Source organism: Pseudorca crassidens, chromosome 5, assembly GCF_039906515.1.
Source record: "Pseudorca crassidens isolate mPseCra1 chromosome 5, mPseCra1.hap1, whole genome shotgun sequence".
Classification (NCBI taxonomy): domain Eukaryota; kingdom Metazoa; phylum Chordata; class Mammalia; order Artiodactyla; family Delphinidae; genus Pseudorca; species Pseudorca crassidens.
In genome coordinates, this window is record NC_090300.1 from 29,106,417 (window position 1) to 29,124,974 (window position 18,558).

At 35.0% G+C, this 18,558-nt stretch overlaps 1 protein-coding gene across 1 annotated transcript in view; it reads left to right on the forward strand.

Moving 5' to 3' along the window:
• ATR (ATR serine/threonine kinase) overlaps positions 1 to 18,558 on the forward strand; it is a 102,964-nt gene that overhangs the window by 4,932 nt on the left and 79,474 nt on the right. The window contains exons 2-14 of the mRNA XM_067737614.1: positions 4,026 to 4,117; positions 5,251 to 5,400; positions 6,839 to 7,716; positions 8,532 to 8,710; positions 9,319 to 9,510; positions 10,865 to 11,058; positions 11,761 to 11,910; positions 12,654 to 12,846; positions 13,079 to 13,341; positions 15,091 to 15,281; positions 15,432 to 15,532; positions 16,184 to 16,355; positions 16,979 to 17,149. Coding sequence (XP_067593715.1) covers positions 4,026 to 4,117; positions 5,251 to 5,400; positions 6,839 to 7,716; positions 8,532 to 8,710; positions 9,319 to 9,510; positions 10,865 to 11,058; positions 11,761 to 11,910; positions 12,654 to 12,846; positions 13,079 to 13,341; positions 15,091 to 15,281; positions 15,432 to 15,532; positions 16,184 to 16,355; positions 16,979 to 17,149 — 2,926 coding nt within the window. The remainder of the gene's footprint in view (positions 1 to 4,025; positions 4,118 to 5,250; positions 5,401 to 6,838; positions 7,717 to 8,531; positions 8,711 to 9,318; positions 9,511 to 10,864; positions 11,059 to 11,760; positions 11,911 to 12,653; positions 12,847 to 13,078; positions 13,342 to 15,090; positions 15,282 to 15,431; positions 15,533 to 16,183; positions 16,356 to 16,978; positions 17,150 to 18,558) is intronic.

An 18,558-nucleotide genomic window follows, 5' to 3' on the forward strand; every position in this document is an offset into this window, starting at 1 on the left:
CAAAGACTTAATTACCACCCCCCTCCAAAAGGAATGTAAACAATGTCATTAATAATTTTTATATTATTACATGTTCAGATAATATTTCGGATATATTATTGGGATTAAAATTGCCTGTTTCTTTTTACATTCTTAATGTGACTACTAGAAAATTTAAAACTAAGCATGTGGCTTGCATTGTATTTCTATTGGTCAGTGCTGGTTTAAATAAGATAAGAAACACAAAATTTTTTCTCTTTCACGTATAAATACAACTACTTGTTCTTCGATTCTGTACACCTAGAGTTTATATTACTTGCAAATATTTATTAACTTCAGTAACTTAGTTGTTTTCTATCAAGCAAGACACAGTTCTAGGTGTGGTATAGGGGATGCAAAGGGAAGTGAAACACAGTTTCTCTCCTGCAGGAGCTTATGGTCTAGTGGTGCTGCAGGAATTCATAGAGAAATAAAACATAGTCTCCACCTCTAGGAGCCTATGGTCTAGTGGCAGAGAACAGGTAGATAGATATTCCACAGGTCCGAAAAAGTTTATACATTAAGGATGAAGGAGACACAAGATGCAGAAAGATTCTTATGAACCGTTCATTCATTCAGCAAAATTTTTTGGAGTGTTTACTATGTACCAGGACCATTTCCATCATGGCAGTTATTAGCTGTAGATGCCTTGGATCCTGTACGTAATCAATTAGGATTGGACTTTGTGATTGAATAATCAAGAAAATAATTAACCTCATTTTTTCTTTTAGCATTGTTTAAGTGGGAAAACATGTACATTTATAGTACTATGTGGATGTTATAAGTTGTTATTTATATGAAATACATAATTTTATTTTGTGTAAATAACCAGATTACCTACTATATCCTCAGCTGTTTTGTCAGTAGAAGTGATGGAGTGAGCTAATCATTTATACACAACTTTCCATGAATCCTCTCTGCAGAGCTAGTTATTTCCTGCTTTGGGTGTATATGACACCTGATTAAAATTATTTGTGTGCTTTCTTACCCTCTCCCCAGTGACTTCCTTGAAGCAGGGCATCTGGTTTTATTTGTGTTTTGAATTTATTGTATTATTAAAGTCTGTACTCATCCTTTCCTCCTGTATTAATAAATATATATTAATGATTGTCATTAGGATTAATGATAATCATCCTGTCCAAGGATTATCTCTTTACTTATACATGGTCCCAGGAAGGAAAGCCAAATTTCAAGAATCAATTGTTCAAGTCTTTCCATCTTAAGGGAAACAAAACAAAACCCTCTTGACCTCATATATTCCTTTAGTTACCACTGACTCCCAATTCTTCTCTTCATTCCATGGTCAAGCTTTAGAGAGAGCATGCTATTCTCAATATTCACATTTCATCTGTTTTTCACCCTTTGCAATCTGGCTTCTGCCTTTATCTCTACACTAAAACTTTAAAATCCAAAGGACATAAAAAAATTAACTCAAAATGAATCAAAGACCTAAATGTGAAACTATAAAACTCTTAGAAGAGAACTCTTAGGGGAAAAGCTTCCCGACGTTGGATTCGGCAGTAACTTCTTGGCTATGACACCAAAAGCGTGACAGCGTATGAAAAAATAGATCAAATTTAAAATTAAAAATTATCAAAATTTAAAACTTTTGTGCAGCAAAGGACAGTATCAACAGAGTGAAAAGACAACCTATGGAATGAAAGTAAATGTTTGCAAGTCATATATCTGATAAGGAGTTAATATCCCCCAAATATTAAGAACTACAGCCCAGTATCAACAACAAAAAGCAACCTGATTTAAAAATGAGGAAAGGGTCAGTAGAGTATGAGACTCTCAAAAATGAGGAAAGGACTTAAATAGACTTTCTCCAAAGAAGAAAGACAAATGGGCAAAAAGCACATGAAAAAATGTTCAACATCCCTAATTATTAGGGGATTGTGAATCAAAAGTACAATGAGATACCATTGCAGACCCATGAGGATGGCTGCTATTTTAAAACAACAACAACAAAACCAACAAGTGTTGGTGAGGATAAGGAAAAATTGGAACTTTGTAAGTTGTTGGTAGCAATGTAAAATGGTGCAGCTACCGTGGAAGCAGTATGGCAGTATCTCAAAAAACTAAACATGGAAGTACCATATGATCTTGCATTTCTACTTCTAGGTATACACCCAAAATAATTGAAAGGGACTGAAACAGATACTTGTACACCCATGTTCATAGAGGCATTAGTTACAGTAGCCAAAAGGTGGAAGCAATCCAAGTGTCTATGGAAACATGGATAGATAAATAAATGTGGTATAAACACAGTAGAATATTATCTAGCCTTAAAGAGGAAGGAAATCCTGACACGTTACAACATGGATGAACTGTGAAGATGTATGCTAAGTGAAATAAGTCAGTCACAAGAGGACAAATATAGGATTCAACGTGTAGATGTAAGTAGTCAAATTCATAGAGACAGAATTGTCGGCGGGGGAATGGGGAGGTATTGTTTAATGAGTAGAGTTTCACTTTGGGAAGATGAAAAAGTTCTGGAGAGGGATGGTGGTGATGGTGTAGGATAATGTGAATGTACTTAATGCCACAGAACTGTACACTTAAAAATGGTTAAAATGGTAAATTTTATGTTAAGTGTATTTTACCATAATAAAAAAATATATCCAAAGGACATTTTAACAAACTAGTTTTATTTGATTGTGTGGACAACTCCCTCCTTAAAATTCTAACCTCCTTGGATTCTAGAACACATCTCTCATTGTTTTTCTTTCTGTTTCTCTGGCCCTTTCCTTTTCTCCTCGTGCCTCTACTAACCTTAACTTTGGGTTCTCTCTGGCTTTCTTATTACTTATTACATTTGCGTTCATATCCAAGGCTTCCACTACTACTAGCTCTAATAGTGGTAGATTATATAATCTCTGTAAGCACCAGTCTCCACATATGCAAATTAGGGTCTAATATCCCTATCTTATTTCTTGTGAAATATGAAATAATACAATGTGTTTAGCCGTGCTTGTTACGTACTATTATATATCGATAAGTTAATCTATATCTCTAGGCTAGGACTTGAGGTCTAGAACTGTAATTCCAAAAATCTTTTGGACATTCCACTTAGTTGTTCCCTTGAGACCTTAAACTCAGTATTTCTAAAACTGAATTTTTTTTCTTCCCGTATGTGTGCTTCCACCTGTGTTAACTGTTTGGGTGAATGGCCTCATAATCCAGCCTGGATAGAGGGCTAGATTGATTTATCAATCTCCTCCGTTAAACTGTCGTCTTTCACCTTCCCAACAGTAGCTTCTGATGTGTTGTGTGGCGCATTATAGGTACTCAGTAAATGTTTGTTGATTACACGAATAACTGTATGATTCCTCATTATGTGGTGGAACACAGGCTTTCTATTATTATGTTCTATTCCTTGGTTATTTACACAAATCATGGAACTCAAGTTGAGTTCATTCAGGATTCTAGGATACTCTTCCTCTGCTTAATTATTGTATCTCCTTTTAATTTTTTTTTTTTTTTTTTTTTTTACGGTACACGGGCCTCTCACTGCTGTGGCCTCTCCCGTTGCGGAGCACAGGCTCCGGACGCGCAGGCTCAGCGGCCATGGCTCACGGGCCCAGCCGCTCCGCGGCATGTGGGATCCTCCAGGACCGGGGCACAAACCCGCGTCCCCTGCATTGGCAGGTGGACTCTCAACCACTGCACCACCAGGGAGGCCCTATCGCCTTTTAATATTATTTTTCATGATTGTTCTTAAGACTCAATATGTGTATTTTTCCCTAACATTTATTGAATTTTTATTGTGGAAAGTTTCAAACTTACAATAAAAGAGAAAATGGGGCTTCCCTGGTGGCGCAGTGGTTGAGAGTCCATATTGCGCAGGGCAGGTCTAGAGTTTGCAGATTGGATACTTTGCAGAAGAATACTATCAGTGTCAACATTAAAACTAAGCACATTTGATAAGTTCAACTTTAGAGAATTTTTTACAAATGACACTGTGAGTCCCTTTAAGGGTTAATAACATTTTATTTGTATTTTAGTTCCAGTCCAGAGGAATATAATACTGTTGTACAGAAGCCAAGACAAATTCTTTGTCAGTTCATTGACCGAATACTTACAGATGTAAATGTTGGTAAGAAACAATTATTTCTGATATAAATTTTATAACTTAAATTGTTTTCTTTTCCATGTATACACATTATACTAGCATTTTTCTCCATATAATTTTAGATATATAGTTAGTGTTTATGTTAGTTACTATTTTCAAGCAAGTTCTTTACAATATTACTTGTTACATAATGTGATTTAGGCCTAATGTGATTTAGGCTTTTAAAGTAATTCTGTTTTCCTCTTTGTTATCTAGATTTTCTGCTGCTTGCTATGAGTTCTTCTTTGATATATGATATTATTATAGGTAAAAATATTTGGCCAGTTCTGTTTTAGCTAGGTCTTGTGTCAGTGGTTGAGAAACAGCAAATGCCATTAAAAAAAAACTCTTTAAATAAGGGTTGGCACCTTTGTCTATGGGAGGTAATAAGATTCTGTGAGTTGTCGAATCAACTATTTCCTGTTTGTGGCAATCTAAAAGACAAATATTACCAACTTGGCAAGATGGTGTCATATGTGTCATGTCTGTTAAAATTACGTGGAAGGGATAATACAGAGTGGCATTTGGCTCATGGTTTATAAATTTAATTCCAAATTTGACACAGATTTCATGACTTAACAATAGTCATTTAGCCTTTCTTTTTCAATCAGTAAAATTATACGTTCCTGAAAAATAACAAATGACTACTGAATACTTGCAGGATGTGTTTTCATATGGTACTCCATCTGTTTAGACCACTTGTCCTTACCCTGTCTGTTTGACCAACTCCTCATCATCTAGGAATCAACTCCTTCAGGCATATTCCCAAACACTTGTTTCCTCTTTTGTAGATTAGTGCAGTTAACATATAATGACTAGTTTATTTGTCTGACTCCCTCACCTGATTCTGAGGGTTTTTTAATCCTCAGATTTTCACACAGTGCCAGGCGTATTGTAGGCCTATAGCATATGTTTGGTGAATGGATATATAACAGATGAATACATGTGATTATTAAACATTTAAAATTAGAAAGATAGGATTGTAGTGTGTTTTTAGCCCCATCGGTTTATCATGAGCACTGTGTTGGACATAATTCTTGTCACCAAAGTTTAGTTTCTTAAAAGCACTGCCATTTAATTTGTCATGACTCTTTAAAATGAATCTTTTATTGTTTTAGTTGCTCTAGAACTTGTAAAGAAGACTGACTCTCAGCCAACCTCTGTGATGTTGCTTGATTTCATCCAGCATATCATGAAGTCCTCCCCACTTATGTTTGTAAATGTGAATGGAAGCCATGGACAAAATGAGGCCAAAGGCAGTTGTATTGGTAAGTCCTGCTGTTTGTGCATTCATTTTCAATTTCTTCTATGATTTCTACCCTCTTCTGCTCTTCTGAAATATAACATTATAAATATAACAATATACACATTGTTACACATATTTTTGTCAAATTTGGTATAAACTGAGGGAGCAAAATGGTAATGGTTAGTTTTATTTCATGCATCCTTATTGTTTTCTTTTATTATGAACTAGGTACCCAGAATGGAGTGGAAGTAATTGAATATGTTCATATGCCATTGAAAACTTTAGAAGTTTTCTTTTTTCTGATTTTGGTAATCTCTTTCTTCTAGATCAGGCGTTAGCAAACCATGGCCCACAGGCTGGCCGCCTGTTTCTGTGAACAAGTTTTATAGGAACACAGCCATGATCATTCATTTACTTATTGTCTGCAACTACTTCAAAGGCAACACTGAGTAGTGGACATGGAGATCATATGGCCCTCAAGCCTAAAATGCTACTTTTGTCTCTTTATTGGCTTCCTCATAAAGAGGTGTAAAGCACATAGCTTTTTCTTTTTCTGTACAATGCATAGAGTATTTAAAAAATTTTTTGCTTGAATTTAAGACTCAACTTTGATAGTATGTCCTCTCAAAAGTCTTTTCTGACCATTACTGACTGCCTACTCTAGGACTGGCTTAGTTGCTCTCTTTATGCTGTTAGTATAGGGTGTTCTATATTTCTTCTATCATAGTAGTTTTTAAACTATATTATAAATATCTGTTTGTCTAATATTCTTTGCTACACTGATTTTTAAAAAACAGGTTATAACCCATTTAGTGGGTATTGAAGATGAAATATAATTGACTAGAAAATATCATAGTACATTGCATGTAATAAGTACATGCAATGTACATGTAATAAGTACATGAAACTTTTGTTTCACATATTTAAATTTTAAAAATATGCATATGTATACTGGGTTGTGATATAAAATATATCTCTTAGTTGCAGTTAAGAAGTTCGAGAAACTATATTATAGGATTCAGGAGGACAGGACTATGACTGATTTGTTCTTATGCATCTGAGACAGAGTCACTACTCAATATTTGTTGAAGGAGTGATAATTACTATTTATTGAGCCTTTATTTAACTTGAGGCACTATGCTGAGATTTCAAATATATTATCTTACTTGATCAGGGTAGCATATAAAGTAGGTGTCATTATTCCCCTTTCATAGATGAAGTTACAGAAGTTTAGAGAAATGAAAAGTTCACACGACTGATAAGTGGAGAGCTAGGAACTTGTCTGACACCAAAATTGGTATTCTAAATTATTATAATATGTTTCCATTGTGTAGGGAATGTTTTAGACTATTTTGTTAGTGAAGTTTACACTTTAAAAATAAATCATCAAGCATTTAGCAAATTGATTGGCACTCTGATGTATTTATTTATTTAATCTTTTTTGTTTGTTTATTTCAAAGAATTCAGTAACTGGATCATAACAAGACTTCTACGGATTGCAGCAACTCCATCCTGTCACATGTTACACAAAAAAATCTGTGAAGTCATCTGCTCATTATTATTTCTTTTTAAAAGCAAGAGTCCTGCCATTTTTGGAGTACTGACGAAGGAATTATTATATCTTTTTGAAGATTTGATTTACCTCCACGAAAGAGATGCAACGGGACACTTTGTGGAATGGCCAGTGGTAGTTAGCCGATTTTTAAGTCAATTAGATGAACATGTAGGGTATTTACAACCAGCTCCTTTGCAGTTCATGAACATGCAAAATTTAGAGTTTATCGAAGTCACTTTATTAACGGTTCTTATTCGTATTATTGCAATTGTGTTTTTTAGAAGGCAAGAACTCTTACTTTGGCGGATAGTTTGTGTTCTGCTAGAGTATGGTAGTCCAAAAGTTAAATCCTTAGCAATTAGCCTTTTAACTGAACTCTTTGAGCTTGGAGGACTACCGGCACAACCAGCCAGCACTTTTTTCAGCTCATTTTTGGAATTATTAAAACACCTTGTAGAAATGGATGCTGACCAATTGAAACTCTATGAAGAGCCATTGTCAAAGCTGATAAAGACACTATTCCCCTTTGAGGCAGAAGCTTATAGAAATGTTGAGCCTGTCTATTTAAATATGCTGCTAGAAAAACTCTGTGTCATGTTTGAAGATGGTGTGCTTATGCAGCTTAAGTCTGATTTGCTAAAAGCAGCTTTGTGCCATTTACTGCAGTATTTCCTTAGATATGTGCCAGCTGGGTATGAATCTGCTTTACAAGTCAGGAAGGTTCACGTGAGAAATATTTGTAGAGCTCTTGTGGATGTGCTTGGAGTTCAGGTAGATGCAGAGGTAAGTCATTTGTAAGGTTACTTGTTAAGCATGTAATTTGTTCTTAATTTAAGTGTATGCATATATGCAAGATTAATAATGAGAAAATAAAATATCTTTAATAATGTACATTCAGAATGGGATGATTTTCATAATCTATTGTGGCTTCCTATTATGGATTTTTAATTTGATTTTAGAAACATTTGTGCACTACATTGGTAATGAACTGCCAATGGAGTTTTAAAGTAGAGTTTGTGAAGTGTAAACATGTTCGTTGCATTATTAATTAAAAAGGAGCCAGTTATCAACTTCATTGCAAAAACTTTGAGCACTCACATAGATTTTTCTTTGACAGGTTATAATCAGTCACTTCTAGAAAACCTATGGGTATATAGTACTAGTCATGCCAAATTATGCCTTTTTTTTCTATTTGGACTGTGGGAGACACTACAATAAAATAGATATACAATAAATTGATTAAATATTTTAGTTTATTTTATCTGTAAGTCTTGCTAGATTTGTAGTATAAAAGAAGTTAGTAATTCCCTTGTAGAATTTTTCTTTGTGTCATTTTGGTTTAGGGAAAAACAGGTTATAGAGAGAAGGATTTGTCTTAGGCCTTCTAAGACTATAGACCATAGTTCTAGATATAGAACTATACATATGTCGATGTATAGACTGAAATAATATAGATTAACTTAGGTTTTTGTTTGTCTGATGAGACTCTGAAAATAATTTACCTTATTTGACATCTTACTACCTAATGCATTTTTGCTATGAATAATATAAACTTATTTTCTAAGAATTAGTTTTTTAAATTATTTTTGCTTTCTCAGTATTTGTTGGGCCCACTTTATGCAGCCTTAAAAATGGAAAGTATGGAAATCATTGAGGAGGTTCAGTGCCAAATTCAACAGGAAAACCTCAGCAGTAATAGCGATGGACTGTCACCCAAAAGGCGTCGACTCAGCTCATCTCTTAACTCTTCCAAAAGAGCACCAAAACAGACAGAGGAGTATGACCTTCATTCAGTTTGTATTTAGCCACTTAATAAAACTTTAGTCACTTAAAAATCATTTTTACGTAAGTGCTTTGACTTAAATACACAAAGAACATTTGTTCTTTCTATAGGTAGTCAAAGGAATGCTTAAAATATCTTAATAGTGCTTGTAGTCTATTCTAGTATAAGAGATTTCATGGCTAAATATGGTTACTTAAAAGACTTTTTAAGTCTTTACTTGCCTAATTTAACTTTTTAATACATGAAAAATCTCTGAGACTTTACATCTATAAGCAATTTAAAAAATGTTAACAATTTGTAATGTAGCCAAAGAATTCCCATGCTTCAGCCAACTATAAAAGTTGTTTTAAATTTCAATAGTTGTAGGGTCCCTGGCAGTCCAGTGGTTAGGACTCGGCGCTTTCACTGCCGTGGCCCAGGTTCAGTCCCTGATTGGGGAACTAAGATCCCAGAAGCCGCACAGTGTGGCCAAAAAAAAAAAAAATTTCAGTAGTTGCCATTACATGCTATCTTTTGTTTTAAATATTTTTCATATGTGAGCAAAATTATGTAAGTTCATATGAATATGAATATCTTTATACTCTGGTTATAATTAATTACAGAACTAAACATGTGGATATGAACAAAAAGAGCATATTATGGAGTGCACTGATACAGAAGGCTGAGTCCCTTCAGGTTTTCCTTGAATTCAATAACCTGAAGAATCCTGTTATTGAGACTTTAGAAGGAATCGCTGTCATCCTACAACTGACTGCTCTGTGTACTGTTCATTGTTCTCATCAAAACGTGGACTGGTAAAACAACTTGTATTTTCTGGGTGGGTTTTGTGTAATAAATTTGAATTTATTGTTTTAGAAGACCTCTTTATTCACTTGATTTTTGTGACCTTAGAACACAAACATTTCAGTGAAATAGAAACTTTTTTTTTGAGCACCTGCTAAATGCCAGATACTGTGTTAGGTACTGTACATATCTTATTTAATCTTTACAACAGTTCTGTGAATGAAGTAAATGCTATCATGTCCACTTTACACACTAGAAATTGAGGCTCAGAGAAATTGAGGCTCGTTTTTGTCTGAAGCCTAAACTAACTTTCCTGGGCAGAAAAGTAGAACACATTTTTATACAACTCAGAAGCCAGTGCTCTTCTAGCCAAACGTTTCGTCAAGAGAACTTTGCCCTTTGATCATAAAAGTAGGAATTTAAAACTCTTTAGAGGTATATTTTCAGTTTAGCATTCTTAATATAGGCTAATTATCAGAAGAAACAAAGTGTGAACCCCCTCTGAATATTTAGTCTTATTTTTACTGCCACATTATAGACCAACACTCCTGGTTAATTTTTTACATAATCATTTATTCTGTATTTTCTGACTCTTAACTAGCTAATACAAAGTTATGAAGGAGATTTTAAAGAAACTATATTAATTCAGATTGCATTAAATTTGGAATTTGAGATAACTTGAAGGAATAGCTAATTAGGTTGAAGTCTGCCTTTCTCATATAATTAAGAAACGGTTTACACAGGCGTATCTTCTGTTATTTTAAAGCCTGGTGGTGTCACATTTAGGTATCATAGATTAGCTTTACCAAATCCTGAGTGATTTAGGCATAAAGGGATTAAACTTAAAATAATAATGATACATTCATTAATATGCATATTTACTTTGAATTAGTTTAAAGTTATAGGTTAGTTTCATACTCACAATTTTTTTAAATTAGTTTATTTATATTTGGCTGCATTGGGTCTTCTGCTGCGCACAGGCTTTCTCTAGTTACAGCGAGCCAGGGCTACTCTTCCTTGCGGTGCGCAGGCTTCTCATTGCAGTGGCTTCTCTTGTTGCGGAGCACAGGCTCTAGGCGCGTGGCCTTCAGTAGTTGTGGCATGTGGGCTCAATAGTTGTGGCTTGAGAGCTCTTGAGTGCAGGCTCAGTAGTTGTGGCGCACGGGCTTAGTTGCTCTGCACCATGTGGGATCTTCCCGGACCAGGGCTTGAACCCGTATCCCCTGCATTGGCAGGCGGATTCTTAACCACTGCACCACCAGGGAAGTCCCATACTCAAAGTTTCTTTTGGCTTACTACGGTACTAGTTTTGACTATAACAAAATTCATTTTAATTCTATGTCTTAAAAAATGTTTTAACTGCAGCTACTGTGATTTCAAGGACTGTAAACAGAAATGTAAGAAGAAACCTTCAGTAGTGATAACTTGGATGTCTTTGGATTTTTACACAAAAGTGCTTAAGAGCTGCAGGACTTTGTTAGAATCTGTTCAGAAACCTGACCTGGAGGCAATTATTGACAAAGTGGTAAAAATATATGATGCTTTGATGTATATTCAAGGTGAGTACAAAAACCCAATAGATCAGAATAACCTTAAAAGGTAATCAGTATAGAATAGGTTTTCTCTTTTGCCTAAGGCTTAAATATGCAATTGTTGGGACTACCCAAAAGTTTTTTCTTGACTTTAGTTCTGTTAAGCTGAGTAATTTGTAAGTTCTAAATTTATTTGTCTAACATTTTGATTTATTCTTTTTCAGTCAATAGAAACTATAACTTTAAAATTTTTGATTTGAGAATCTGAAGAATGCTATGCTTCTTCTCCTAAAAAACATATAAATGCTTTTTTTTTTTTTTTTTTGCGGTACGCGGGCCTCTCACTGTTGTGGCCTCTCCCATTGTGGAGCACAGGCTCCGGACGCGCAGGCTCAGCAGCCATGGCTCACAGGCCCAGCCGCTCTGCGGCTGGGATCCTCCCGGACCAGGGCACAAACCCGTGTCCCCTGCATCGGCAGGCGGACTCCCAACCACTGCGCCACCAGGGAAGCCCCCGTAAATGCATATTTTTATAAAGTCACATTTAATTCCTTTGAATTCACAGACCTCAGAACATCATCTCTGTGTTAAGAACCTCTGTTTATTGAATGTTTGCTGTAATTCCACTTGTAAAAGATGTTTAGAATGTCTTTTTTTTATTGAAAGAAGACACAGGTAAATATGATTAAAGAAAAGGTATAATTAATCACCTATTGTGTATTTCTGTAGTAAAAACTTCATTTGAAGATCATATCCTGGAAGACTTATGTGGAATGCTCTCGCTTCCGTGGATTTGTTCCCATTCTGATGGCTCTTTAAAGTTGACCACATTTGCCACCAGCCTTCTAACAGTAAGCCAGAGGATTTCAGATAGCTACTGTAAGTGGTCACAAAATTCTTTATGTGTGATTTGTTTTCTTTTCATTTATCTCTATATAGGACTTCTAACACTTATCATTTCTATTTTTTCAATAATTAGAAAAGAAGGTACATTTTTTAATAATTTAAAAAGAAGGAGTTAGATGTATAGAAAGGAGTAAATTGTAGGATTTGTACATCCTCAACTCTATTCTGCCAACATTGTTCTTCAAAGATGTCATTCCAGTTTATATTTCTGTTAGCAGAATATGTGAGTTCCTGTTGTTTCATATCCTCACCAGCACTTGGCATTGTCAAATTTTAAAATTTTGTTATCTTAAAAAAAAAAAAAGAGGGAATTCCTTGGCCGTCCAGTGGTTAGGACTCTGTGCTCTCACTGCAGAAGGCCCAGGTTTGATCCCTGGTCAGGTAGCTAAAATCCCACAAGCCACGCAGTGCGGCTAAAAAAAAAAAGAAAGAAAGAATGTCAGAGACATAACTACCTAAACAAACATATGTTTTTTGCTATCTGATGGGTGTTTCAATTTGGATTTCCATGATTATCTAGTAAGATTGGGCATAGACCTTTTTCAGTGCACATGCTTTATTTTTGGAAAAGGAGCTTTTAGTTAAATACTATATGTATTTTAAATGTTATTTGACTTTACAACAGAGAATAAATATATGTGTGTGTGTGTGTGTGTGTGTGTGTGTGTATAAAATTAACACTTAGAAATCTTGATTAATAGACTTAATTTTTTCAGCACCACAGGCACAGTCACGATGCGTATTTCTTCTAACTCTTTTTCCAAGAAGAATATACCTTGAGTGGAGAACCGCAGTTTACAGCTGGGCCCTGCAGAGCTCCCATGAAGTAATCCGGACAAGTTGTATTAATGGATTTTTTATCTTATTACAGCAGCAGAATTCTTATAACAGAGTTCCCAAGATTCTTATGTATGTATTAATATTTTAATTTGAATATACAACTTGATTGGACAGATATCATATATGCAAATTTATGTTTATTGCTGGGTATATAGAACAAACATTGCTTTTAGTTTTAGAATTAAAAATTTTTTCCTTCTACCTTTTGTTTTACCAGTACTTTTGCCTCAAATTAAACAAGACTATTTAGACCACAAAATTAAGCAAGAAGGTTTAGTACTTTTTGTTTTTTTCCCCATAGAGATAAAGTCAAAGATGATTCTGACATTGTCAAGAAAGAATTTGCATCTATACTTGGTCAGCTTGTCTGTACACTTCATGGCATGTTTTATTTGACAAGTTCTTTATCAGAGCCTTTCTCTGAACATAGACGTATTGACCTCTTATGTAAGAGCCTAAAAGTCACTTCTCAACATGAATGTTCATCTTCTCGACTAAAAGTGTCTGTTTGCAAGCCATTCCTTTTCCTACTGAAAAAAAAATTACCTAGTCCTGTGAAACTTGGTGAGTGGTTTTTTATGATTTATTTAATATTTTAAAACCTATTTAAGGGCTTCCCTAGTGGTGCAGTGGTTGAGAGTCTGCCTGCTGATGCAGGGGACACGGGTTTGTGCCCCGGTTCGGGAAGATCCCACATGCTGCGGAGCGGCTGGGCCCGTGACCCATGGCCGTTGAGCCTGCGCGTCCGGAGCCTGTGCTCCACAACGGGAGAGGCCACAACAGTGAGAGGCCCACATACCACAAAAAAAAAAAAAAACAACTATTTAAGCTCTGTTTTTTTTTTTTTTTTTTTTTCTGGTACGCGGGCCTCTCACCGCTGCGGCCTCCCCCGTTGCGGAGCACAGGCTCCGGACGCGCAGGCCCAGCGGCCATGGCTCACGGGCCCAGCCGCTCCGCGGCACGTGGGATCCTCCCGGACCGGGGCACGAACCCGCGCCCCCCGCAGCGGCAGGCGGACTCCCAACCACTGCGCCACCAGGGAAGCCCTTAAGCTCTGTTTTTAAAATCAGTGGTGGAATTAGGCTAAAGCCTTAAAAAATTAGAGTTGCTTGATAGAGTCAATGCTTAGGTAATGATCATTCATAAAAGGGATGTCTGGTATTAGACTGTATCACAGAACTAACAATGGAAATAATTTTTAGATTTTCTAAATGCTTTTGTGATTTGACAGTATAATGGGGCATACCTGATGTTTGTTTCAATATTGTGAGTTTCAGTATTCTGTATCCTCTTCAGTGATCCCAGGGACCTTGTTAATGTGTCCCCTGCCACTACTTTGGACCTTAAAACTTCAAATAGTTAGATACTTTGCCCAGCTGAGGAGTATGGATTGTATCTTTGCTGCTTTCCGATGGTAATGGTGTATGGATTTGTTGGGAGCATGAGATGTATACACATACTTGGAAGATTGCTTTGTTTGTGTAATAAATTACAACTTGCCCTCAAGTTTTCAAAACAATGTATGACAGGTGATTTCTAGGACTCCCTAAATCTAGTAATGTAATGTAATGTAATATAAGATTAACAGGGACTGCCCTGGTGATCCAGTGGTAGAAAACCCGCCTTACAGTGTAGGGCACGCAGGTTCAATCCCTGGTCAGGGAACTAAGATCCCACACCCGTGGGGCAACTAAGCCCCTGTGCCACAGCTACTGAGCTTGTGCTTCCTGGAGCCTGCGCGCAACAACTAGAGAGAGAAAACCCGTATGCCACAACTAGAGAGAAGCCTGTGCACCACAGCGAAGAGCCCGAGCACTGCAATGAAAGATCCCGCATGCCGCAACTAAGACCTGACGCAGCCAAAAATAAATAAAATAAATAAATAATAAATAAATCTGTAAAAACAAAGTAAGATTAACAGTAAGGCTAAGCTTGCCCTTAATTCACAGTTCTTTAGATTAGTGAAATGTGCTTTTAAATCTATCCCAGTAATATAATGATCTACAAAATCTAAGTGACTAGTCATTTTAAAACTTTAAAAAATTCTAGAATTTATTTTAGATTTAAATTATGTATAACTTTTATTAAGTAAAAGTAAATTTAAATTTATAAGTATTCAGTTTTATAAGTATTCAGTATTTATTCGTTTTAATCCTCCACAATTCTGTGTGCTTTACAAATTTAAACACTAAATATTGACTTTATTAGACAACTTAGCATTCTTTGTAGTATGTTATTTATTGACAGTATTTTTATAGTAAAACTTTTCTGTTTACTGTGTTAAATTAAGTATTTTATGCTTTTGCCCTTTAGCTTTCATAGATAATCTGTATCATCTTTGTAAGCACCTTGATTTTAGAGAAGATGAAACAGATGTAAAAATGGTTCTTGGAACTTTATTAAATTTAATGGAAGATCCAGACAAGGATGTTAGAGTGGCTTTTAGTGGAAATATCAAGCATATATTGGAATCCTTGGATGCTGAAGATGGATTTATAAAAGAGGTTGATGATTTTTATTGTAAATTTAAAATTTTATTTTACTTTATTTTGTTTATTTTATTTTATTAAAATTTTATTTTATTTAAATTTTATTTTTTTGTGTTTTCATAAACCTGACTTTAAAAATTTAACTAGTTAATTTTATTGGTCTAGCTTTTTGTCTTAAGAATGAAGGAAGCATATACACATGCTCAGATCTCAAGAAATAATGAGTTGAAGGATACCTTGATTCTTACAACAGGGGATATTGGAAGGTATGTTTGGCAGCTTTTGTATACTTCCTTATTTATTTTGGCCATTTTCCTTTATTGTTTGCCTGCTGTTAGAAATGGTGATAGGAACAGGAATAAAGACACAGACCTACTGGAGAACGGACTTGAGGATATGGGGAGGGGGAAGGGTGAGCTGTGACAAAGCGAGAGAGAGGCATGGACATATATACACTAACAAACGTAAGGTAGATAGCTAGTGGGAAGCAGCTGCATAGCACAGGGATATCAGCTCAGTGCTTTGTGACCGCCTGGAGAGGTGGGATAAGGAGGGTGAGAGGGAGGGAGATGCAACAGGGAAGAGATATGGGAACATATGTATATGTATAACTGATTCACTTTGTTATATAGCAGAAACTAACACACCATTGTAAAGCAATTATACCCCAATAAAGATGTTAAAAAAAAAAAGAATCAAGAACATAAAACAGTTAAAATTCTAATTTGTGTACATTTTTGTTGCAGAGAAGCTTAAGAGGTGACTAATAAAAGATTTTCAAGTATTAAAAAAAACAAGAAATGGTGTTAGGAGAGATGTAATGTTATAGGAAGAAGTGTGATATCAGTATGCATTTATTTGTGGATTTCCATTTATTTTCAAAACATTGATGGTAACTTTTTTTTTAATAATTTTAGGGCAGCAAAAGGGGATTTGGTACCTTTTGCACTCTTGCACTTATTGCATTGTTTATTATCCAAGTCAGCATCTGTCTCTGGAGCAGCATACACAGAAATTAGAGCTCTGGTTGCAGCTAAAAGTGTTAAACTGCAAAACTTTTTCAACCAGTATAAGAAACCCATCTGTCAGGTGAGAGTCAGCATTGGCCTTGACTATAGGAAATAGAATTACTTTGCAAAAGTTAAAAAAAGAACACATATATGTTTTACTTTTCTTGCTTTAAAAAAGAGGTATTTTTAAAAATGATTTATTTAAAAGAATCTAAATCTCATCAATTTTATATTTTCGTATCTTGGTCTGAAGATATTGTTTATAAATGGGAGAAGGGAAAAATCTTATAATAATTATTACTCTCTATTGTTAATCTGTTAAGAGAAGCCTTTCTGTATTAGCCTTTCTTTTAGTGATAAGCTTTTTTATGCCTTGATATTATGGATAAGACACTTTGTTTTAAAAAAAAAAAAGGTTGATTCGAGGCTGAAAAGTAAGGATATGTTAAAATACAGGCTGTGCACTGTGTTAGTGGTGTAATCCTTAGCAAGATATTCAAGTTTCTTAACTAAGCTTGGTTACTTCATCTGTAAAAGGGAGTATATGCACAATCTACCTCATTAAGGTTGTTACAAAAATTAAATGAACTAATTTAGGTAATATGTTTAGAACACTGTCCAATACTGTCCTTTATGTTACCTTAAAACATATTAGTTAAATGTTCTTCCTTGTGTGAAAACTAGTAAATCATTTTGCTTTAGTTTTTGGTAGAATCCCTCCACTCCAGTCAGATGACAGTGCTTCCTAGTACTCCATGCCAGAATGCTGAGATGCGGAAACAAGATGTGGCTCACCAGAGAGAAATGGCTTTAAATACCTTGTCTGAAATTGCCAATGTTTTTGACTTTCCTGATCTTAATCGTTTCCTTACTGTAAGTTGCAAAGTATAGTTGACTTAATTGAGGTTTTCAATTTAATATTTTGTGTTTATTCCATTCTAGATTTTTTTAAAGAAAATCTGGCAAGTACAATGTAGACCATAGATTTTCAAATTTGCATGTTTTCCTTTGACTTTGATATGATAATATTACTTATGTTATAAAAGTGAAATACGTGTTGATTTGAGTCATTGCTCTATAGAGTTAGCTATCTTGAAAGGTTCATACTATTTAATTAATGCTAATTAATTAATTACTGAGCCCTTATGTCTTTAGTGCTATGATTGGTTTCACTGGTAATGGAAAGTCTAATATGATCTTACCTACCCCTAAGGAGTTGGAGTAATATAGTACAAACTAGTGCTATAGATGACCTGTGAATTCAGATGATAGAGTTTGTAGTATGGAGTAGTTTGGGAAGCCTTTGAAAAGTCATTAGTGGGGCTGAGGTTTGAAAGATGGATGGTGTAGATTATCTTCTTATGTTTTCCTGAAGGCAAAGTTTATTTTTCTTAGTTAATATTATAATAGTGATCCATGCAGAATTTTTCTCTACAGTATTATCATATTTTAACAAAGTTAAATTACATGTAAATTGGACAAATCCTAGAAGGAAATATGATACTATACACTAAGGACCACAAAGATATTTTTACTTTTTCCCTCAGTAGTTCCATCTGGGAGCCCCAAAGCACAGATGTTTATTGCAACATTTTCCAAGTAGCAAATAGACAAAACCCAGAGAAGAAACTAGGTGTCTAATATTTAGGTCCTAGAATATTATGTACCTTAACATAATAATTATAAATACTTTAGAGAAACTACCTTATAATGTCATAACAGTCTTACAGGATTAATATTAAGTTGAAAGGCATAACAGAAATAAGGTTTAAGTGTCTCTGAGGGCAGGGCCTGAGTGTTATTTGCTGTCACATCTTCGGTGCCTAGGATAGTGGCTGACATGTAGTAGTTGTTCATTAGATACATAATAAATGAAAGATCAACCATTTTATGTTTGGAATTTTGTGTATTATTTTATGAACGAGATCTTAAAGGAAACAGACCAAAATCAAAGTAGATTTGTTGCCATGTTGGAATGGTGGGTGTGTTAAAAAGGTTTTCTTTAATATTGCAGCATCAACTTTTTAATTTAAAAAATTTAAAATATTGTATTTATGGCTACTCTTGCTTATTGTCTAAATACTATAGTTAGCTCAAATAGTAAATCAGGCTTGGAACCACTGCCTTAAGAGCATGAGTACATTTTAACACATACTCATGAGAAATTATTTTCTTTGCTACTTGTACATTAGCTTATTTATTGTCTGTCTCTCCCCTTCTGCAGTGTAAACTCTGTGCCATCAGGGACCTTGTCTATTTTTTCACTGCTGTATCTGAAGTGC